A 17,088-nucleotide genomic window follows, 5' to 3' on the forward strand; every position below is an offset into this window, starting at 1 on the left:
GTTTGAGTTTGTTTCGGCTCAAATGGTTAATGTTAGAGTTGGAGTAGGAAAATCTGTTCTTAAGTCAGTGCTTAGGGGCAGACTGGAGCACCTCTTCCCTTTTACCGATGTTTCCACTGTACCATTATTATGCCTCATATCCAGTTCCTTGTTTTGTCAGGTCAGCTATCCATTTACTTGTTTGGACATGAGTGGCTATCACATGACCAAGGCCATGTCAGCTTAGGTTGTGAGTAATGTGTTGTTCTGAAAGAGAGTTAGTCACCATCACAGAACTATGGGCATCGATTTGAAAAGGGAGGAAGACCCTATTTGCCTTCCTTATGGTCTTGGTCTTTTATCAAACAGACAAAGGGATTAGGATGAGAGAAATTGATTGAGTCTTCTGTTCTACTATCCGTATTCCTGGAGGCTACTCCTTTCATTCTTATTGTCAGAGAAAACCTGAAAGTACTGTACAACAGAAGGGATTGTTTAAGCGGAACTTAAAGAGATGGCTCACCCAAATTACAAAATGATATATTGGTTTCCTTACCATGCAAGTAGAAAAGATAGCAATCCATGCTTTGGTTTAGTTAACCTTGCCACTTTCTCCAAACTATTTAGCATTTTCTCCAAGGACCAATGCAAGTCAATATCCCCGATATTAACAAGCTTTGCATTTAATGTACACATCATCCTGAATTAAAATTGACCGTATAGCTCAATAAAGTAACTTTAAGATGATTTAGGTATGAAACACAAAACAACATTTAAGCAATCAGGCATTGCATGAAATATGATCTTGGTGCCAGGACTGGTTCAATTACTTCCTTTCAGGAATAATGCATCACATTCAGGTTTGGTAGAAACTAAGGTCCTATAAGGGGATTTGCTCTGGTTTGAGGTACCTTTCTCTCAAAGTTGCCCTTTATGTTTTGTGCTGCTCTTCTGGCAACATCTGTCTTTGTGATATCAGGTGCTTTGTATTTAGAAATGTGGGTTATTATGCGAACGTCGATGGAACATTACTCATTTCATACAAAGGTGTAAGATGATGTCACTCATGAAGTAGATTGGTCGGCCCACTCCCACTCATAAAGGTAGGTCAGTAGAACAACCTATCGTCCAATCTATGATATTTAACTCCTACATGAGAAAACTTCCACAGAGAAATGGACTGGAAACTTTAGTACAAATGAAAAGCAATCTAACTCAATGGTTTTATACTCTAAAACTATATTCAAATCCACAAAGGGAAAATGTAAAGAAATGGCATGTTCGCTAACCTGTGGAAAACTAAAAACACTCCTGGCAAATCCATGTTGTCTGCACTTGTGCTTTGGAAAACCTTCCAGTAACCACGGGCGTAAGCATGTGTAGACTAGTGTCACCGGACATTTTACAACCAAGAGGTTGACTTCAAGGACTTCAAAAGAACAATGGAGTCTGTCATATCCATACCGTGGTTTCCCCTCGACCGGGGGGTTCCCCCTTCTCTCTTTTGATGTGTCGCACCCCTCAATTTCCCCTAATTTAGATTGTCCTGGGGACAATACGCATGACTGCCCCCAAATAATCCTCTCTTGTGTTGTTTTTGTACCTCCCTATAGCTCCATGGCGGTTCCCCCAACCACGACCTCCACATAATGCTCCAGAACCTGTCGTGGAAAATCACTTCAAATATAACTCTTACAAGAACTTTTGTGAACTCAAATAAATGTTTTTATTACAATTGTATTGCAATCTGGAATGTCCGCGGAACACACACTTTCTCAGAACTCCAGCTACTCTATTTATACACACATAGTATTGTCCGTCCCCTATGAAGTCATTCACCACCATCTGCTTTCCATTTGTTTATAATAGTGGCCGGACCCTCTATCCCAGTGTGTCCAATTGCCTTTAGGCGCCACTCTGTCTGACATGTATGTTTGTAATGGAATGGTCAGACCATATGTCTAGTGTCCAATTGCCCTTAGGCGCCACTCTGTCTGACATGTATGTTATTATGTCTATGTCTGCTCTGGCACCCCAATGGTGGAACAAACTCCCTCACGACGCCAGGTCAGCGGAGTCAATCACCACCTTCCGAAGACACCTGAAACCCCACCTCTCCAAGGAATACCCAGGATAGGACAAAGTAACCCTTCTAACCCCTCCCCCCCCCTTAAAAGAGTTAGATGCACCATTGTAAAGTGGCCACTCCACTGGACATCATAAGGTGAATACACCAATCTGCAAGTCACTCTGGACAAGAGCGTCTGCCAAATGACCCAAATGCAAATGCAATTATACTGTTCACCTATCTTATACCTCTATATGTTATCCATGTGTGTAATTGTACTCCTACAATCCCACCTCTGGGGCTAATTAGCCACATAAATAATAGAAACATGACTTTGGGATAGTAAATGAGAATACCTACGATATACAAGAAAATACAAAAACAGAAGAAAGCACATAAACCAACTAGACCAAACATCCTCAAATGATTAAAACTTAAAATAGGAGTAAAAGATCCAATCAGAAACATTAATAAAAACCTAACTAGACCAAACATCTCCAGTTGACATAAGAGTAAAAGATCTAATTAGAAACATTAATAAAAACCTAACTAGACCAAACATCTCCAGTTTACATAAGAGTAAAAGATCTAATTAGAAACATTAATAAAAACCTAACTAGACCAAACATCTCCAGTTTACATAAGAGTAAAAGATCTAATTAGGTGTAAAAATTAAGAAAGATAAAATATTACAGATTTGATGAAGCATGTGCGTGTAGGTACTTAGCCTTGCCTGAGGTTATCTCAGTTATGTGAAAATCAAAATAATACAAGGAGTATCATAATAAATGAATAAGAAAAAAATCAAAGACCTACATGCAGTTACAAAAGAAAATTGACACAACATCATTCTAAATTTAAGCATTTCAACATGATCCTCCCTCGCAGACACCTCTCTAATAAAGTGATATCAATGATACCAACCTTTGTTTAGAAGATTAAGGACATGGTCCATAGACACTTGTAACCGGAATACCCTCTGTTACCTAACATGTTTTTAAAATTAACCTAGTTTTTAGAAGGCATAACTAACTTTAATTAAAGGAAAGCAGATATATTCATTGATATATATATCTAAAAATTCAACCAAACATACAAAAACACAAGGCCTTAAACAAAAAATAGATATACTAAAATCCTTACATAGGAGCACAGTCCTCATCCTGACAGATTCTACAATCTCCTCTTTGACATTTTGCACAAAACATGGGGTCTCCATGATGGTCATGGCCTTCCACATTAAATTTGGTGCACCACTTGCACTTATGACGCAAATGACATTTTTTGTGGACATGTACAAGTAGACATTCGTCTGAATTTGGGAATACAGCATATACAGGTAGACCATCCTTACGGAAATCATGGCAAGCATGACCACCTCCCGGCATCACTCCATAGAGACAGTTTGGATTGCCAAAGGGGCAGTCCAGAGGTCCACCAACCGCATTACATGGCTTTCCATATCTATTAGTATAATGGCCTGGGCTTCCAGGTACAGGATTAATTACCACAGGAGGGTCAGCACTCCTTACAGACATCTGTTTGACTGTTGTCTGGACCACAAGTGATTTTACCAAGGGTAAAACACAACAAAATACAATACCCAGAGCCAATAACCCTCCTCCCAGCATAATAGCCATCCTAGCAAACATAGCTCCCCACTTTCCTAATGCTAGATCCAACCAATCCCAAACATGAGAGTCAAACCCAGCATTTACCTTAACCTCTGCTCGTAAACCTTTAAGTTTAGCCATAGCGATTGCGAAGGATCCATTAGGCGCAGTGTTATTGGGAATAAAAGTGCAACAATCATCTCCAAACATAACACAAACTCCACCCTTCTCCGCTAATAGCCAATTGAGAGCCTGTCTGTTTTGCCAAGTCATTTTACTGGTAGCCTGTACCTGTTCCCCCAATGCTGTTAGAGCCGAGTCGGTATAATTAATGAATCTCTGTTGGTTATAGTATATATAATTAATCCACTCTAAATTCTTATTAGGTGTTATCCACAAAAAGATTGATTCAAATCCTGATTTAATCTCATCTCTTGCTTTGTACTCATTAGGAACACCTCTAGGTTGGCCTATTGCATCCAAATAGACCTTGGGGTCAGACTTATATTCTCTTTTTACTCTATTTTTAGTATTTAGTTGCCTAGCATCACTAGGATCCCATTCAGTGATAGTTATCTGTTGAATCAACCTAACTCTTGCACAGAGGCCTGTCCATCCCTTTGGCAATGTTGCCCTTAATCTCTTCCCCCCACATATCCAGAAGAAATCTGCAACTACCTTGGTCTGTTCTTCATACGGTGCAATTAAGGGTAGTGCTAGAGTTTGATTTTGACAACTATCATGAATGACTACTTTACCCACCCAACTTCCAGCTGCTTGATAAGTAGCTCTTCCTGGAGTGTCAGCATTCCATGTGGTATCCGTAGTTAAGTGCCATGTGATCTCGCATTTACCTTTAAACTTCCCTATCCCATTCTGTCCTTTTGTGCTGTTAAAACATTCATATGTTTGTTGATAATCTATCCGATATCTATATGGGACCTCTAGCTTCTGTACTTCCATCCTTATATCCAATTCTTTACACCACTTACCCCAGCCAGTTTGGTTGTAATACTGATGATAATATGGATTACCCAAATATGACAAACATTCAGCTGGGCAATAAGGCCTTTCTGGTTTACTTAAATGACAAAAGTTCTTATTAAAATCAGCACAGTCCTTATAATCATAAGGACTTGGTACCACCACTAATTCTGTCAGTGGAGAGGGTGCACATAGTAAGCAATTTGTCAGTTTTAATTTCATCGCTGTATATTGAGCCCAGTCATACCATTCATTTCCTACCAATTTCTTCAATGATTTGTCCTTGTATAGTTCTGGGATTAAAGTATCAGTTGGAGTCACATTGTCCTTTTCTCGAGGCAGATTGTTAGTGTTTTTCAGAAAGTTCCAAATGTTAGTAAAAAACCCTTTTGGTTCTGATGCCTCAGGTTTCTTTGTGGGTACATTGGACTGCTTGTTAATAGTAATGGATGGTACCTTGGTGGTAACTACTGTAATTCTTGCAGCAGTTTCCACTGTTGTTGTCGTTTTAGTTATCACCGGCTCTTCCTGTTTAGGTATTGGCGTAGGACCAATTCTAATGACTGTGGTGCTACTCCCTTCGGTCCATCTGGTTCTTGTTATTTCAACTATTAATTCTTCACCTTCAACTGGTTCAATCTGATTCATGGAGAGCACCCACTCGTCTGCTTCTTTGGTTACTGTCAGGTCACATCCTTTTGGGTCCCAAATGACTTCTCCCTTTGTTTGGTGATGTGTCCATCCACAGAATGCAATCTCAGGTAGAGGCTTGATCCTTTTGATTGAGATTGTCTTCTGCTCTCCTATTTCAGTTATGAGTTGAGGTGGAACAGAGATTCTAACCTGGTCAGTCTTTTTTAATTGTTCGGCTGATTCCTCTCTTCTTTTCCTGCTTCCACCATACTTCTTGATCATGTGTGAATCTGTTATTTCTGTACTAGTATTCATTATTACTTTTACTATGTCAATGTCTTTCTTCTGCCATTCTAACTTCAATTGTTTGTTAGGGGGACCCTTCAAGAGTTGAAAAGTCAATTGTGGGGAAATCCCCTTCCCTTTCTCGTGAGGCTTCTCTTCCTCTTTCTTCCCCTGAGGCTCCCTCCTCAGGCCGGACTGGGCTTTCATCTGGAAGGGTATCAATTTCAGGGAAGAGATGTTCCCATTCTGCAGGTGGTACTTCGGGATCCCACTGTGGAGGGCTTCTGTCAAAGAGGTCTGCCACAGCAGGTATGTCATCAGGAGCAGTAGGCATGTTACTTCCCCCCATTTCTGGGCTTTCTGACCATACCTGAGGAAGCTTTGGTTGTTTTTCCCTTTCCTGTTTAGACTTTTTTCCCCTGGTACTTCTTCTGAGAGCTTTAGTTGATGCACTCGTCGTATCTTGGCTTGTGTCTGGTCTGCCATTTTCTTGACTCCTCCCTGGCGTTTCGATCGTTTCCTCTGCTCCTGCTCCCTCCGGGCTCCCGCCTGGTGTATCAGCATCCTCTGTGTTCTCATCTCTATGTGGTTGTATCCTTCTCTCTGTTGGGACTCGTGTGCAGTGGTTTAGATGATACCACGTCTTGCTTCCTTTCACTTGGACTGCTGTTTTTGTGGCTGTTGCCACCTCGTAGGGTCCTTCTCTCCTCGGCTGATCCCACTTCCTTCGGAACACTCGAACGTAGACCAGATCTCCTGGTATCACTGGGAGAGGTCCTTCAGGTCCAGGCTCCGGCACCGTCTTTTTCTCCTGTGAATATATAGCTTTGTGTATTTTGGTTAGATACATCACATATGATTTTAATTCACTTTGCAATATATCCAAGGAGGGACCTTTATACAGTCCTCCTAACATTGGTATAGGCATGGGTCGACCCGTAAGCATTTCATGCGGCGATAGATGCGTGTTTCTGTTAGTTTCCATGCGGCAACTCATTAGTGCAAGCGGTAAAGCATCCACCCAATTAAGCCCTGTAGATCTACAAATCTTTGTTATCTTGTTTTTCAGAAAACCGTTAACTCTCTCAACCATCCCCTGCGATTGGGGATGATAGACACATCCCAGCCTTTGTTTCATCCTTAGCTGCTGTATTATTGTTTTTACAACTTTTTGTATAAACGCTGAACCATTGTCTGAGCTAATTTCAGACGGAATCCCGAATCTGGGAATTACTTCTGTTGATAAGAATTTTATCACTGTTCCTGACCCCTGATCCACTGATGGTACTGCTTCTACCCATCTGCTGAACCTGTCTATGATAACTAACATGTACCTTTTACCCCGTATAGGTTTTATCATGTCTACATAGTCCATCACAATATGTCTAAACGGGCCTTCTGGAACCGGTATGTGACCTATAGGCGTAACTATACCTTTACGTATGTTGTTTTTTGCACATATTTCACATTTTGACAAAATCTCATCTACTGTTGCCTGTAGATACGGTGACCAAAAACCTTGTTTTTTGATTTTTCTTATCACCTCCCCCCTTGCACAATGATCAATATCATGTGCATCATTAATAAGTAGCGTCAAGAGAGTGGTGGTGGCTAGTATGGCACCATCATGTGTTCTCCATATCCCATGTCTATCTACAGAGGCCCCCCTCTGTAGCCAGGTATTTTGTTCAGTAATTCCAGCCCGAGCCTGAATTTGAATTAGCTCAGCTGGAGATGTAATAGGTGTAATAGCAACCATGTCCATTAAAGGTGCAATGAGAATAGGGACAATGCATTTGGATGCTTTTTTGGCAGCTTCATCTGCTGCATTATTGCCCCTAATTACAAAATCATTACCTTTTTTGTGCGCCTGACACTTGATTATTGCTAATTTCCGAGGATACATTAATGCTGTCATTAATTTAACAATTTGTGCATGATGTTGGATGGGAGTTCCATCACTCTTTTGAAATCCTCTCTGTTTCCAGACTGCACCAAACAAATGGCATACGCCGTGTGCGTAAGCGGAATCAGTATAGATATTAACTGTTTTGCCTCTTCCTAGCCCACATGCTGCAGTCAGAGCCTGTAATTCAGCTAGCTGGGCAGAGCAAGGCTGAGGACAATGCTCTAATATTTCCTCAGTGAAAGCTTTCCCCTTTTGCTTAACTACCGCAAACCCTGCATGATTACCTGTATAATCTTTAAAACAAGAACCATCTACAAAGTAACTTTCCAGGTCATATCCCTCTTGACCTATTAATGGAATTGATTCTAAGTCTGGACGTAGTTTGGTAAATGTTAAAGCCTCAGCTACACAATCATGTGCTTCTCCTTCAAAATCAAATGGAATCCTTTCTGCTGGATTCACAGTGTTACATCTTTTAATGAGAACATCTGGATACGTGAGTAAGCTCATATAATCCATCGTCCTTGCATTAGTTAACACAAATTTACCCTGTTCTATCAACTCCACTATTTTATGATGAGTGCTGATAATTACCGGATACCCCATGGTTATAGTTGATGCTTTGTCATATGCATAATGCAATGCTGCTAATCCTTGATAACACGGTGGGTATCCCTGAGCTACCGGATCTAATTTAGAGCTATAATAAGCAATAGGTTGTTTCTTCCTACCACTACAAGTTTCTTGCATAAGAACAGCTGCTGCATAATTGTTGCACCTGTTTGCGACGTATAACAAGAATGGTTTAGTGTAATCTGGGGTGGCTAGAACTGGTGCTGTTTGCATTTCTGTTTTAAGTGTTTCAAATGCAACCAACGCATCAGTGTTCCAATCTAGTCTTGCTCTTAGATTAAGCTGTCCAGCTTCTTTCATTATTTCTCTCAGAGGAGCTGTTTTAACTACATACTCTTCTATCCAATCAGAACTAAATCCTGTCATTCCCAAAAAGGTCATCATTTGAGCTACCGTTTGTGGTAACGGTGCTTTGCTAATACCCTCTAGCTGTCCAGGAGCTATTGCTTTAGTACCATGAGCTATTGTTCTGCCTAAGTACTCAACCTGAGGTTGACAGTACTGTAATTTTGTTTTAGAGACTTTGTGTCCTCCTTCTGCTAAGCGTTGCAGTACTTTTAGTGAGTCAGAATGACATTGTTCCAAAGTTGAGGCACAGATCAACAGGTCATCCACATATTGGATCAGTGTGCCATCTAACATTAATTCCTCCAGGTCTGCTCTCAATATCTGATTGAAAAAATGCGGACTATGCTTAAAACCCTGTGGGGTCCTAGTATAAGACAGAGTTTTGCCCCTATATCTAAATGCAAACAAATGTCTGCACTCCTCCGCCAGGGGTATACTAAAAAACGCTCCACATAGGTCAATAACCGTGAAGTATTTGGCCTCCGAGGGAACATTGGTCAGCAGTGTGTGAGGGTTTGGGACTTCAGCAGGACAATCCTGCACTATATCGTTAACAGCTCTTAAGTCATGGACCAGTCTCCATTTTTTACCATCAGCTTTAAGAACAGGTAGCAAGGGTGTATTGCAACAACTGGGCATCTCTATCAATACTCCTGCCCCGAGCAGTCCTTCTATTGTCAATCTTATTCCTTCTTCAGCCTCAGGCTTCATAGGATACTGGGTTTTCCATGGGAGTTTGGCATCATGTTTTATTTTGACAAAAACGGGACTAGCAGATTTAACTAGTCCGACATCTGTATCGTGTTGCGACCATACCTCAGTTGGTATGGTTCTCTCCATTTCTGCTCTAAGTTCACTGATTAATCCTATTCCTTCACCTAACACTACCTGCTGGCCTGCACTAACCTCTACCTCCCTTGGATCACCAATCAACATAGTAGTAGTAACTATTTTGATGAATGATTTATCCTTTGAATGAAAGATTAGTGGATTGTCAGTTTTATCCCACTTCTTTTTCCCAACTTCCTTCATCATCAATCCTAGATCTTTAGATGTATAACCCTGATTTACCAGTAATGTAATGTGAGGAACAGAGTCAGAGACATTGAACCATTTCTGCACAAAGTCAGACCCATCTCCATCCATCACATCCATTGCGGCTCCCTGCTTTCCAATAACTATAATTTGAGACATTATCTGTGCTTTCCTTCCATATGCCCCCATAACCCAAAGTTGTTCAAGCAATGGGTCCTGATGTGGGTCAAATTGCATTGTGCAATGATATTCAGATTTAGCTCTAACTGCTTTAGGTATTTGGGCCTGGATGAATTTACCCCATTTCCTGACAGTTCTATCTACATCTGCTTCAATGCCTCCTAGCCAATATACATTAGCCGTTCCTTCTGTACCCATCACCGGTAATTGTAATCCTGTTTTTTCAATGAATACTCCATCAGGAGAACATTTAATTTGTAAGCCCATCTTGCATAGTGCGTCTCTTCCTAATAGATTAACTGGTGATTGATCTGACACTAAAATTGGAATTGTGACTGATTTACCTTCAGTCGTTAGACGAACTGGAGCGGTCATTGGAATTAACTGCGTATTTCCCGAGAATCCTATTGTTTTGGCATATTTACCAGACATGGGGAGATGAGAGGCATATTTTGGACTCACACATGTGTAAGTAGCTCCAGTATCTATCATCATGGGTGTACCTCTGTTTTCTATTTGAACCTGCAGTATAGGTTCTTGATCAGCCCTTGTTGTAATTATTGGAAACTGACCCTCCCCTTTGGGATTCCCTGGGCATCCCTAGTTTTGTTGATTAGGCCCTGACCATGTGTTCACAGGACTTGAAGGTTGGTTAGGGTTGCCCCGCCAGTCGTTATTTTGATTCCAACCATTCTGATTTTGTTGGAAGTTTGGGGCATTATTCGTCGGTGGCGATCTACTATTTCTATTTCCCTCAGTCCGATTCTGCCATGGGCGTGTAGGGCACTCTCGCCTGTTGTGTCCGGTTTGCCTACATCCCCAACAGGTGCCAGGTGGCCCTCGAGAGTCTACAGATCCCTTGCCTTTATCATATTGTACAGTTTTCTGTTGTTTTTTCCCCTCATTCCAAATCGGGGGCTGTGTGTACACATTTACTACTGGCGGTGCAGTTGACACTTGGGCCCGCCCAGGGCCGAACAGCTGTGGCTCTCCTGGGGAGTCAGCAGCCATTGTTCCCATCTTTGGCCCAGGGGTAGTGACGACAGCCTGGACTTTCTTCTTCCCTTTGTTGGTTAGTTCATCCAACTGCAGCTGGATCAGTCTTCTCTGAATGTCTTTTCCTTGATCCATCTGTCTCTGTTCATCTTTTCTGTGTTTCTCTACTGCATGGACCACGTAGTCACAGAATTCCCTGTAAGGTTTTGATGTAAGTCCCACCACATCCTCCAGCCTGCTCTTTACTGGCTGGGGCATGGCTTCTATTATTGAATTTCGGAACATAGTTGTCATTAGTTCATTGCCCTCAGGGTCTTGCTCTGTTTCCATCCTCCACCTTTTCAACTGTCCATGTAGGTAGGTAGCTGGGTTTTCTGTGTCCCCGATAATTCCACCTCTTAGTGCTTTGGGATCCACTTTTGTTGGATATGTTTCTCTTAAAGCACGCCAGATGGCTGGTCTGTATCTGTCGAACAGTAATCCATCATTTATCACTCCCCCATCTGTACCATTGATGCCACCGTCCTGCATGATCTCTCCCATAGTATGCATGCTCGTCACCCTGGCCAGTAATGCCCTTATGTCCCCCACCGCCAGCAATTTCCCCACTGTATGTTCTTCAAATGTTCTGATCCATTTACCTGCCCCCTCATGTAAATCAGGTAGACGGACAACCAAACCCTCCAAATCCTGTGTAGCCCATGGCGTATAATGTCCCTGATCGCCTTTTATCAGAATCGGACATTGTTTTCCATAAAAGCCAGATTCTTTTCTTGACCCTTCTCTACGAGCCCTGGGATAGTTTTCCACCAACTCATCAGTTATGTCCTTATTTGTGCTGCGGGCCCGAGCTTTTTCTTGTTTTTCTAGTCTTCTCTTACTTTCTTCTAGTTTTGACTTTAATAGTTCCAATTCCTTATCTATTTTTTGTCCAAGTAATTGACCCTCTTCTTCTAGTCTGTCCCTATAGTGTCTATCACTATCTTCCTCTTCTTCTTCTGATAACTCCTTATCTACTCTTGCTGTTTCTAATGCTGCCAGAGCCTTTCTTAAACCCCCATAACAATTGAAGCCATCTCCCTCAATCCTAGAATCTTTTGTAGTCTTTCTCTGGTCCTTTTCTGTTGAATAAGATGATGCACATGCTGCTTCAGGCTCAGCCCTTTCTTCTCCTTCTGTTAAGTCTATTTCGCCTTGTATATCCAAATGACCCTTTATCATTGGAAATTGTCCATTGAAATAAGGTGGGGGGTTTGGCATCCATTCTTTTTTCTTTTTCATTGTTTTGTCATCTTTCTTCAGCATTTCTCTTGCCGTTTTCATGCTTTTCAACAAACCAGATCCTTCTTCTTTGAACATTTTTAGTATTTCATTCTCTCTTTCTCGTTTATTTCTTCTTTTTTGTTTCTTGTCATTTGGTTTGTGGTTCTTTATTAGTGTCTCCATTTCCTCACACACCGAGACATCTAATGTTCCCACCGCTGGCCATTTGGTATTTAGTTTTCTTGTGCGTTTCTCCCATTTTATTGAAGTTTTTATTATTTCTTTTTTACTCAAGGGATGCCTTGCCCCTAAGATCTCTACTGGTGTTCTATTCATTTTATTATAGTTCTAATCAATTTTATGATTTCTTTTTAATACCTTATCTTTACCTTTATTTATTTATATTGTTTATACTTTCTTACCTCTACTTCATGTTCTTTATTGCTTGATCCTATATTCAATTGATTAGTGAGTCAAGCCTCCCCTGTATATCCTGGCCACTCGATTTTGCACCCCTCTCTGCTCTTCAGGCTATTTTTAGACTGTAACTTCTGTAGACACAGAGTGATTTACGGCCTGTTTTTTCCTCTTCCTTTGTTTCACCGTACGTGAATTCTTTATGTCCTGGATTCCACTATTTATCTTAACCTACCTAGATTCATTTTTTAACTTTATAGTATAATTTCAATTTATTAGCGCTCCTATTTTCTGTTTTGTTTCACACTTTTCTATTCGTTTTTATACTATTCGGTTTAAACCTCTTTTATTATCTTTATTCATTATTTATTTTGACACCTTTTTTAGTATTCTACTATGGTCGCTTATTACTTTGTCACATCTGTGTTTTTATCCTTGATTTACAACTTATTTTACTTCGACTTTTCTTAATTCAGTTCCCTCTATCTAAGTAGTTAGAGGCACCCTTCCTCAACCTTCTACTCTGTCACAGGAAGGCTGCGCGCTCCCTCTTCTGAACGTTCTGCCTACACACACGCAACCTGTCCTTTTTTCTTCCTAATGTTCTATCTCTACACAGATCTACTCATTACCTACAACATTTTCATTCATCCTTTTATTTTTCATCTGTTCATTCAATCCCTTTGTTTTTACCTCAAAACAACTTAGTCTTTCTTTATTGACTTAATTCACTTCCTCCTACATAAGCCTAGACTTCTAGGATTTCTACAATATGACAAGACTACTGTCTAATCGGATCAGCTTGTCTTCATATTCTATTCACCCCCCCCAATACTGATCTTTACTTCTATTATTAGAGTAGTATTGTGGCGTGACCTACTGAATTACAAAACCCTGTTAGCTAGACAGAGCGGTTTTTTATTCGCAGGATTTTCTTTTGCATTTGAACGCCGCACAATCGGGCAAACGTCCTAAACATTCATCCGTACAGTCCCCCTTTCGGGGCGGTAACCATGAATATTTATTTAACTACTGATTTATGTTTTGACCGTATAAACTAATTTTGCAGTTGAACGCTGCACAATCGGGCCAACGTTTTCCTGCAACCTAATATTTCACCCGTACAATCCTCCTTTCAGAGCGTTAACCATGAAATATTTATTTAACTACTGATTTATGCTTTGACGTATAAGCTACTTTTGCAGTTGAACGCCGCACAATCGGGCTAACGTTCTTTCTGCCTTCTAAATATTCACCAACAGACCCTTCTGCCGCGAATATCCCAACCAAGCAGACCTCTTTAAAAATGTTCCTTTTTTTTTTTAAAGAGCGGTATCATGGCTTCCTAACTACTTATTTATGCAGTTCTCTGTTATCTTTTAGAGCCGTTATTCATAAGTAACCTGTCCAAGCATTCCTTCTACTAATTTTATTGAAGAGGTATCACAGGATTTTCTACCTATTTTTTATCTACTTATTTATGCTTTAACCTTATAAACTGCTAGTTGTAGCCCTGCGCCTGAGCCCAGCCGCTCAACTAGAGAGTACAAACAGTCGCGCCGATCAGCCCACACAAGGCTGCTCAAAATGAATGGTCCGACGAGAGGGGCAGTCCGAATCACACACACTCGACACGAGTCGCCCGCTCAGGTTGACTGAGGTGTGTTTACGCACATCCCAAAACAGATCCTGATACGGTCGAACCCGGCCAAGCAGAATCAGACGGAACAACTCCCCCAATCAAACCAGACACATGAGCCCGTCTCGAGCAGTCCAACCAGAACAAATGCCCGCTCCCCCCAGCCAAACACCCAACACAAGCGAAGTTCACAGTTCCAGTTCACTCAATCTCTAGACATGCGCATTCATACAAAACCCAAATTCACACATGCATGCACATTTATTTGAATTCAAAAGCTCTTTCGTTTTTCTCGTTTTTAGGAAATTTGAGAGAGAGACCTACATGACATTCCTCCCGCTGAGACAGGACTCTGAAGCAATCTACACAAACATTTCAACTATTGTAAGAACTTGCTTACCTCATATAGTTGGGTGGCCACCTCTGTTTGTTAGATTGTCCAAAGAACCCGTCATCAGCCAAGAACGTCTCCGTCCCTGTCACTCCTGGCAAGCTCGCCAATTATGTCGTGGAAAATCACTTCAAATATAACTCTTACAAGAACTTTTGTGAACTCAAATAAATGTTTTTATTACAATTGTATTGCAATCTGGAATGTCCGCGGAACACACACTTTCTCAGAACTCCAGCTACTCTATTTATACACACATAGTATTGTCCGTCCCCTATGAAGTCATTCACCACCATCTGCTTTCCATTTGTTTATAATAGTGGCCGGACCCTCTATCCCAGTGTGTCCAATTGCCTTTAGGCGCCACTCTGTCTGACATGTATGTTTGTAATGGAATGGTCAGACCATATGTCTAGTGTCCAATTGCCCTTAGGCGCCACTCTGTCTGACATGTATGTTATTATGTCTATGTCTGCTCTGGCACCCCAATGGTGGAACAAACTCCCTCACGACGCCAGGTCAGCGGAGTCAATCACCACCTTCCGAAGACACCTGAAACCCCACCTCTCCAAGGAATACCCAGGATAGGACAAAGTAACCCTTCTAACCCCTCCCCCCCCCTTAAAAGAGTTAGATGCACCATTGTAAAGTGGCCACTCCACTGGACATCATAAGGTGAATACACCAATCTGCAAGTCACTCTGGACAAGAGCGTCTGCCAAATGACCCAAATGCAAATGCAATTATACTGTTCACCTATCTTATACCTCTATATGTTATCCATGTGTGTAATTGTACTCCTACAAACCCTATCAAGGCCCCTTTTGGAGTGATGGTATACGGGTAGCAAGATGGAGACAGACGGAATCAGAGAGCATGCTAACCTCGCCGTGACTAGACAGACGGACGGACACCTCATCTCATTCGCCTCAGGGAAAAACTGTTGTGCTCTAGCTATTTTGCCATTTAACCCTTGACTCGTGATTTTATTAGTTTATCAGTTTATGATTTCTTCGACATACCTGAATAACTTGAGTAACTTGAGTTGAAGTTGCATGAAAGGTTGTGAGTTGATTGGGCTACTTCAAACTCTTGAGAGCGAAATTGAGGGCAGAGAGAATTTGACTCAGTGGCCTCTCAGGACTAGGCCGCACCCCAGCCCCACGCTAGTGTGATGCATGTTATGAGCAGCCCGTCGCTGACCAATGAGACAGAGAACTGCAGCAGCGAGGGCAGCATCAGTGCCGCCACCATCGCCAGCACCACCAGGACCACCAGCACCACCTCCGGCCTCTCCCCAATGTTGGGCAACATCCCCTCCGCTTCTACTCTCCCCTCTCCCTTCCCCAATGAACCCCCCCTGCACCCTACCACACTACCACACCACTACACCCCACCGCCACCACCACCCCTGCCCCTGAACACCCCTCCTCCCCCTCCCCCACCACCAACGTCCCTCTCCAGCCACGGTGTGTGGAAGAAGCGGCAGGTGCGGAGCTTTTTCTGGAAGCCCATCCCAGAGGAGAAGGTGCGGGGCCAGCCCAACATCTGGACCATGGCGGTGCGCTGCCAGCAGCAGTACCAGATCGACGTGCGCTCCGTGGAGGAGCTGTTCGGCCAGCAGGAGGAAGTGCAGGGCCGGGGGTGTGTGCCCGCCCCCAGTGGATCCTCCTCAGCCCGCATCACCCGGTCCAGGTCCTTCAAGGAGAACAAGGACAAGGTGAGTCTGACTGGGTGGATTGTGAATGGTGGATGGGAATACGCCCTGACCTGTTTTTGTTTTACTGGTGGAATTACAGGACATAAGAGTGCTGGTAGGTCCACTTCACTAGAAAAAGATGTTAGCAGTATAATGTGCTTAACAAAGAGTTTTGGGTTTGCGCTAACATGACTAAGATTGACTGGTTGGTATGGCAGTTCTCTGTAGTAAAAACAATACAACAAAACATAAATTGACAACAACAAGACCAGTATAGACAGACAGTATATACTGTACCTGAACCTGATCTCAAAGGTTATTCTTGGAAGTCACTGTACTCATCACAGAACGCAAGCTAACACAACCACTTCACAGCACAGCACAATCAGCTTCATCTCGAGGCATGGGAACAACACTACCAATACAAAAGCCAGTTGTATGGCATGCGTATCTGGAAACAGGAAACGCATCGATGGTGAGTGTAATGTAAATCATTGTATACCTCTGAAAAAGGCTTTGAACGAACTGTAAAGTTATGCCCACGTGAGGCTTAGTGAAGCTTATGTCACAGTTTGACAGTCTGAGCAACCTGGAGGGAATACTGTCTGTTATTTCACAACCCCTATTCCTCAAGGGACTCCAAATATAGCAACATGCTACGCGCTACTCCTGAGAGCCCTGTGATTGTACGTAGGATATACAGTGCCTTCAGAAAGTATTCACACCCCTTGACTTTTTCCACATTTTGTTGTTACAGCCTGAATTTTAAATGTATTAAATTGAGGTTGTCACTGGCCTACACACAATACCCCATAATGTCCAAGTGGAATTATGTTTTTAGAAATGTTTAAAAATTAATAAAAAAATGGCAAGCTGAAATGTCTTGAGTCAATAAGTATTTAACCCTGTTGTTATGGCAAGCCTAAATAAGTTCAGGAGTAAAAATGTGCTTAACAAGTCACATAATAAGTTGCATGGACTCTGTGTGCAATAATGGTGTTTAACATGATTTTTGA

At 42.0% G+C, this 17,088-nt stretch overlaps 1 protein-coding gene across 1 annotated transcript in view; it reads left to right on the plus strand.

Annotated features, from left to right (window-relative positions):
• The first annotated feature begins 15,547 nt into the window (after positions 1–15,547).
• LOC120034707 (FH2 domain-containing protein 1-like) overlaps positions 15,548–17,088 on the plus strand; it is a 34,075-nt gene continuing 32,534 nt past the window's right edge. Inside the window, exon 1 of the mRNA XM_038981313.1 lies at positions 15,548–16,093. Within this exon, the coding sequence (XP_038837241.1) occupies positions 15,548–16,093 (546 nt within the window). The remainder of the gene's footprint in view (positions 16,094–17,088) is intronic.

Source organism: Salvelinus namaycush, chromosome 42 (assembly GCF_016432855.1).
Source record: "Salvelinus namaycush isolate Seneca chromosome 42, SaNama_1.0, whole genome shotgun sequence".
In the NCBI taxonomy this organism is placed as follows: domain Eukaryota; kingdom Metazoa; phylum Chordata; class Actinopteri; order Salmoniformes; family Salmonidae; genus Salvelinus; species Salvelinus namaycush.